Source organism: Grammomys surdaster, unplaced genomic scaffold (genome assembly GCF_004785775.1).
Source record: "Grammomys surdaster isolate TR1022 unplaced genomic scaffold, NIH_TR_1.0 205, whole genome shotgun sequence".
NCBI lineage: Eukaryota > Metazoa > Chordata > Mammalia > Rodentia > Muridae > Grammomys > Grammomys surdaster.
Genome location: NW_021604650.1, coordinates 2,797,666 through 2,805,066, shown reverse-complemented (window position 1 = coordinate 2,805,066; position 7,401 = coordinate 2,797,666). Strand labels below are relative to the sequence as shown.

The 7,401-nt window shown below is 52.5% G+C and overlaps 1 protein-coding gene across 1 annotated transcript; it reads right to left on the bottom strand.

The window, feature by feature from the left end:
• Positions 1 to 6: 6 nt before the first annotated feature.
• Klc2 (kinesin light chain 2) lies at positions 7 to 6,996 on the bottom strand. Its single transcript, XM_028770979.1, has 9 exons — positions 6,746 to 6,996; positions 5,822 to 6,060; positions 3,005 to 3,235; positions 2,845 to 2,914; positions 1,973 to 2,195; positions 988 to 1,075; positions 784 to 885; positions 528 to 701; positions 7 to 402 (listed from the first exon to the last, which is right to left on the bottom strand). The coding sequence occupies exons 2-9, from the start codon at positions 6,047 to 6,049 to the stop codon at positions 265 to 267; spliced, it is 1,254 nt and encodes a 417-aa protein (XP_028626812.1). The 5' UTR covers positions 6,050 to 6,060; positions 6,746 to 6,996; the 3' UTR covers positions 7 to 264.
• Between the last annotated feature and the right edge of the window lie 405 nt (positions 6,997 to 7,401).

The following is a 7,401-nucleotide window of genomic DNA, read 5'->3' as shown; positions in this document are numbered from 1 at the left end:
AGAGAGGGAGAGAGGGAGAGGGAGAGAGGGAGAAGGAGAGAGAGAGGGAGAGAGGGAGAGAGGGAGAGGGAGAGACAGACAGACTGTCAGACAGACAGGACAGAGGAAGGGGTTTGCCAATTTGTCTGGGCAGGGCATTGAACTGGGTGTGTGGGTTCCTGCAGGTACCATCCACAGGTGAGTTTAGGCTTCTGCCAAACTCTAGGCAAGATGGCTTGCAAGGCCAAGGACTGTCCTGGGTACTCCTGGCTGAGTAGGACTATATTAAATGAACTGGAGGTACATGACAACCATGGACTCACCATTGACTGAGCCAAACTCCTTCTCATGAGCACGGGTAAGGATCTCCTTGTACAGGGTCTCTGCATCCTGGTACTTGCCCTGTTTCAGGTAGCAGGAAGCCTGGATGGGAAAGAGTGGGTAAGCAGCCTGCAGGGAGCTTAGCTTTCCTTCTCCTTCCTTCTGAACATCAGCTCTCCCCCTCCCTGCTTCCGTCCTTTCCAGCCTCCCGCCTAGCCTCAGAGCACCAGGTTGTTCTTGGTCTTCGCCACATTGGGGTCATCAGGACCAAGGCGTGTGGCATAGATCTCCAGGGCTCTCCGGTAGTAGTATTCCACCTCCTCGGCTTTGCCCTGGTTCTGGCACAGCAAGGCCAGGTTGCTGAGCTGCTTCGCCACATCTGGATGAAACTTGCCCAGAACCTGGTAAGAGTCAGTGGCTGGGTTAAGAGTTGCCCAGATTCTACTCTGTTTGCTCAGCACTCCTGGCCCTGCCTGCTCCCACCTTTTCCCGGATCTCCAATGCTCTCTTGCACAGTGGCTCAGCCTCTTTGTACTTGCCCCGTTTGCCATACAGAACAGCCAGATTGTTGAGGGTTGCAGCCACCTAGGTGTAGGAGAATGGAGGTGCCTTCACTCAGGGCCCTAACAGGCAGGGGGATCTGGAACTTGTGAGGGTTGGAGAGGAACACTTATAACTCTTACTCACAGCTGGGTGGTCCTTGCCCAGTGTCTTTTCCCGGATAGCCAGGGCATCATTGAGCAGGTGAGCAGCATCCTTGTACTTATTCTGGTCCCTGGGAGCAGGCAGGACATTCAGGAGTGTCCTCCAGCCTGAAGCCTGCCCCCAGGGGCCCGTAGTCCCTGTAGGCACTCCTCCTGGGGTCACTGATGAGTGGACATGATAGGAGTGCAACTCAGAGCATGGGAGGCCTGTGTAGCCCTACCCTTGAGAACTCTGAGGATATTAGGCAGTTTAGCACACCTCACTAAGGACACACCTCATACCTAGACCCCTGAGTAACTCTTTAAGTGATCCCCAGTGCCTTGGCTCACTGTCACTCTCTGCCACAGAAATCCAGTCAGGAGTTCTGGGCCAATTTATCTTCCCACCCCACCTGTCTTCCCTTGTCCTTCCCTCTCTTTCCAGGATTTCATGTAACCTGAGGTAACTTTGAATTAGGTGTAAAACCAATTCCCAATCGTCTTCCTCCTACTTCCAAAGTGCTTCTAAGTATGTACTACCATACCTGGCTCCTAACTCACTTCTCACAGCCCATCCTCAAGCCTGGGTGCCTGAAAAAGCTATGCTGGCTCCCAGTGACCCTAGTGTTTTCATGTGTCACCCTTGCTATTATTCACAACCAAGCTTTTAATTTTTTGTTGGTTCTTTTTCAAGACAGGGTTTCTCTGTGGAGTCCTGGCTGTCCTGGAACTGACTCTGTAGATCAGACTAGCCCCTAACTCAGAGATCCTCTTGTCTCTCTCTGCAAGTACTGATCCTCTGAGTACTGGGATTAAAGGTGTATGCTATCACTGCCTGGCCTAACCTTTTCTTAAAACTCTGACAGGTTTATTTCCAACTGGAGGCCAGCTTTACAGAGGCATGTTCATCTTTCTATGCTGGTCAACTGTCCCTTGAGACACTCATATGGAAGGATGCAGGTGTGCCCACACAGCCGGGGTGCCCTTACCGATAAACCAGTGCCAGGATGTTCAACATGGTGGCCACATCAGGGTGGTCATGGCCTGATGTCTTCTCCAAATCCTCCAGTGCCTGCTTGCAGAGGGGCACGGCCACCTCATAGCGGCCTTGTGAAGCATACTGGATTACTAGGTTGTGGAGGGTACGTAGCCGTGCTGGGATTTCATAGCCCCCGTGGTGTGCAGCTACGTCTCCTCCTCCAGGACTGGGGGCTAAAGGGCCAAGGGTAGGAAGTTAGATGTGCCTTCTCCTTTCTGAGCTAGGCTGCCATATGCCAGCTGTACCTTTTGCTCATGTGTACCTGGGCAAGTCACCAATCTGTCTCAGCTTCTGAACTTACAGAGTAGGTTTAGTTACCGCACAAGGAGTGAGTCCTGTCCTTCTGCACCTACATTTTAAGTGAGACACTGTGGCCCAGCTCAACAAGGCCCTGCATGGTTCTCCTCTAATGACCTAGAAAGTAACTGACTATAGAGCATGTCCAGATCCTCCAGAACTGTTAAGCATGACACTTGCTCTCCATGGAGCTCAGGGAGATGAGATGCAACAGGGAAGACTTGAACTTGCCCTTGAGACAGAGTTTCTCTGTGTAACAGCTCTGGCTGCCCTGGATGGCATCCAACTCACAAAGATCTATCTGCTTGCCTCTGCCTCTCCAATGCTGAGATTAAAGGTATGTGCCACCACTGCCTGGCCAAGACTTGCCTTTTAAACCCTAACATGCTAGGATATTGTGATTGGAAATGAGGCAAAAAAGAGCATGGATCCCACTAATACCCACCTCCTGTGACCTATAGGACCTACAGGACCTATAAAACAACTGTCCCTTCCCTCAACCCAGAGCTAACTACCCTTTTGTACCTGGGCTCTGTTCATCTTCATTGGGAAACAGGTCATCCAGGGAGTCTTTGGGGACATCACCCTTCTCCTCCTGGAAAGGAAGACAGGAATGAATGTCAGACAAGGTACCATAGGTATCACCAGGCATGTGGGAACTGGATGTTGGCCAGCTGGGGCTCACATTTGGAGAAGCATCCTCATCCAGCTTTCGGATCTGACTCATGAACAGCAGGTGTTGCTTCTCTTCCTCCAGCTGAGCCACCGCCTGTTCACTGCGCTGCAGCTTCTGCTGCGTCCCTGCCAGCTCCTCACGCAACCACTGGTTCTCTTGTACCAGGCGCCGCACCTGAGCCCGCAGCTTCTGCTTCTCTGACTCCACAGCCCCCAGATGGCTTGATAATGCCAGAATTACCTGTCAAGCCAGCCAGACCAGGATCAGAACCCTGACCATCACTTTGCCTGTAATTGCAGTCTCAGCCACCTGGGGGCCAGTGAAAGGCCAGGCTCTGGCTTCGTAGTTGTCAGGCCTGAGTTCTTCCATTTCCAGTACCACAGACTACAATCTAGAGCTCAAACCCAAGAGTAGGTTTGGTAATTTTGCAGGCTAAGATCCTGTGGGATCTGAGCTCCCAGACTCTCCCTTTGTTTCCCTTTGGTTACACTCTACCCGCTGTAGCCATAACCAAATAAGTCACTGCTTCCTGCCTAGTTCTAGTGATTGTTCAAAGAACCCTGACAGGTGGTTGAAAGGGCACAAAAAGACCTCATCCTAATCTGCTGAGGGTCCATAGCCCTGTCTGCCTGCTAAAGGGAAGGGAAGCAGCAGTGTTCAAAGTCCCTGACAGGTCTGAGGAGCTAACCACGGGGACAGGCAAGGTATCCACTGGCCTTAGTCTCAACACCCAGATCTTTAAACATCTGATGCCCTTCCTGATTCTCTGAGTGTCTGTCAGTCTTGGAACTTGGTATAGGCTACATGTTCCTATCTATGCTTCATGGACCAGGATCACTGCCTCTTTTCAGCCATGCTTTCCCCATGCTCCATCTCCACTGCCTGGACTCTCGACGATACTCTGTTCTCTATCTGTGAAAGACCTGCATACTAGTGAGGGTAGAACCCTGCATACCATCTCTGTACCTGACAGCTAACGGGCTGAGGAGGTAACACTCTGCCTTCCAGAAGGTTGGAGTCTAGGACCCTGCATTCTCTAATTAGTTACCAAACTTTTTTTTTTTTTTTTTAAGACAAATTTTCTCTGTGTAGCCCTGGCTGTCTTGGAACTTGCTCTGTAGACTAGGTTTGCCTTGAACTTACGAGATCCACCTGTCTTTGCCTCTAGAGTGCTAGGATTAGAAATGTGGAACGTTTCAAGGGATAGGTGTTTTTATAACCACTAAACTTAAAAAAAAAAAAAGGTCCAGATGGCATATGCTTTTAATTCCAGCACTCAGGAGGCAGAGGCAGGTGGATCTCTGTAAATTCCCAGCCAGCTTGAATAGAATAGCCAGGTCTATGTAGAGACCCTGTCTCAAAAACAAAGCAAACAAAGAAAGTCCTCAACCAACCTGGAAGTACATACAATAGATGACATGATCACTATGGGGTGTTTGGGGGGGGGGTAGGGGTTGGTTTGGGTTTTTCTGTGTCCTGGAACTCACTCTGTAGACAAGGCTGGCCTTGAACTTAGAAATCTGCCTGCCTCTGCTTCCCAAGAGCTGAAATTAAAGGCGTATGCCACCACACCTTGTTTACTATTTTAAAGACAAATTAAGACAATACAAAATCCCCTGAATTTCTGGATCCAGGCAGTGGTTGGCCAAGAACCAAGGAAAACAAAACCCTTCTCTATCCAACAGCCCTCTATATGGGGACCTAAATGGCCTTTCATCCCGAAACTTGTTAAAAGCACAGATATCCAGGAGTTGTGCTGCAACTCCCCAACCCCAGGTCCTGTTGAGCCTCCTTCCAGAGTATCCAGAACTGGTGTCTCCATGGCTACCCCTCAAATTCAAACTTCCATTTATTTGAAGCCTAATAGTGGCTTCCTGGTCACTTGTTCCAAGAGTCCATCTTTGACCTACTAAGGTTAACTCTCGCAGCTCACAGGTTTCAGAAGCCAAGTCAGATGACATCTTCTGCTTGTTAGAACTCTCCATAGGCTTCCTGATAGCCTGGACATAGTCTGGCTTCTGCCCCCACAGACCTCTAGTGTCCCTTTCTCCCTTTCGTAAGTTCTAGGTATACCGTTCTTGTTTCATTTCAAGCACATGGCCTTCCCTACCTTGATCTTTACACATGCAGCGCTCCTCTAGTGGCCTCTTCTGGAGGCCAGCCCTTTCTCCCTCTAGCTCCTGATCAACAGATAAGACTCCCTTCTATAAACTACCACAAGATCTTGTCCCTGGAGCACTGATCACAATTTGTTTCAAGTAATCAGTTGAGTGTGTTTGTGTGTTTCTCTTCTCCTACTGTACTAGGGGAAAAAATCATCTTACTTTTTTTTTTTTTTTGGAGGGGGCAGTAAGGTGAGCCAGAATCTTACATGTGATCCAAACTGGCCTGGAGCTTGGAATCCTACTGCCTCCACCTCTCAAGTGCTGAGATCACAGACGCCATGCCCACTGAGGACAGAGATCTTGTCTGCCTTGAACTTTGCAGCCTGGGCATTAACCTACTGTCTAGCACACACTAAGTAAGTGATGAGCTGTAGAACTTAATGAATTAGTGAATTAATTGAATTGTGAAGGGAGGTTACTAAAATATGTCTGTTTTCTTCTGTCATCCAGTCTGTCAGGTAGAATGAGGCCTGAATAGCACTGCTGTGTGAGGTAAGGGTGCCCACTGGGGCAGGGCTGGCATTTCCAACGTGAATTCATTTAACATTACTTATTGTCCTAATGTGACGCTCTAAGAGACAAGTGTGTCCTTGCTGAGGGTGTTCCTATATTACCAGGGCCCTTCCAGTAATCTCCCACCATAGCCCCAACACTGACCTACCTGAGCCTCCCCAAGCCCCAGCTCGATGGCCTCCAGGGAGCGGCGCAGGAGCAGGCAGCGCTCCTGTGAGCCCGGCTCGGCCTCGCCTGCCTCATGAGAAGCTAAGGGAGCTAGCAGGGCACGATGCTCCCCTCGAAGGGTCTCTAAACCCTGGATAACGGCCTTGGTGCCCAGCACTATCTCGTCCTGACTCAGCTTCTCCTCTCGAGGAAGCACCATCGTGGCCATGGTCGTGCCGTCTGTGGAGGCAAGTGGTGGGGCAGGTGGACGCAGGGCCTAGGGCCACACCGCTGTCCACCCCAAGTTAGATAAACACCCGGAGGTCCCCGGACGCCTAGATCCCTAAGGGTGTCCAGATCCCTCAGCCCGCAGTCCTCGCCGTGCCAGCAAGCGGCCTACAGGGGGCGCGCCAGGCTTGTCTAGCCTAGGGAGACGCAATGCGGTGTGGCTCAAGAGAGGCTGGACCCTGATTCTGCCCGAGACCACCGGCTCAGGCCAGTTTCTGTAAAGCCCAGCCTCGGAGGTTTTTCGGAACAGTCCTAATCAGGACACAAAGCACTAGGGCATTGTAAGGCGCTCCCAAGTCAAAGACTACAGGCCCCCCGGGCAACTGGGTCTCAGCCCGGGCGAAAGACCCCCTTCCCCAGGACAACCGGAACCAAGAACCCCTCCCCCAGGGCAGACCAAGCCCAGACACCCCGTCCCCGCCCCCGCCGCTCCGGGGAAGCTGCGGTCTTTAGTTTCGGGACAGGTTTCTGCAGGCCGCGCCCACAACGACCCCTCCCACAGGCTGGCCAAAGGCCCGCAGACCCTCCCTAGAAAAGGCCCAATTCCCAGCCCCAGCCCAGGACCGCGCCCCCTCCCCGCAGGCCGGTCGGGTCCTCCCACAGGCCGCGCCCACGACGACTCCTCCTCTAGGCCAACCTGAACCGCTCCTCACGATCCGGCCTGACTGGGTCTCCCGGCCCAAACAGCCGGCGCCGACCTGCACCTTCTCCTTTGGCCCGACTCTGGCTCTTACTCCTGTCCCGCTTCACCCGGATCCTCGACCGTGAGCTCGTCTCGCTGCCTCCATCCCGCCGGCCTTCCCAGCAGTCCCCGCGCCGCCTTAAAGGTGAAGCCGCTACCTCGGCGGCGTCGGAGGGGGCGAAACACGTTCCAGCCGGCCAGCTCTCTGCCTTAAAGGGGCCCCGCGGGTCTGGCCGGCTTCGGGGTGGGGCCAACCCAGACCGGACGCAGAAGGGGCGTGGTTGGACTCGCCCCCTCGGACCAGAGCTTCCTGGTCTGTGCACTCTGGGGCGCTTAGAGACCGGACCAGCGTGACTGACGATCAAGGAGAAGGCCGACCTCATTAGATTCCAGAGCGAGTCAGTCCACATTGATTGACTGCTATTTGTCAAGCGTTTTTGTTGAAGTCTTAGTGCATTAACTTAATGCTCACAAAGGGCTGTTGAGGTGGGTGCTGCCAATACCCACCTCTCACACTTCTGACCCCCACCACACACACACACACACACACACACACACACACACACACACACACACACCGCGCTCGTTTGTCTCTTTCTGGCTTCGGAGTT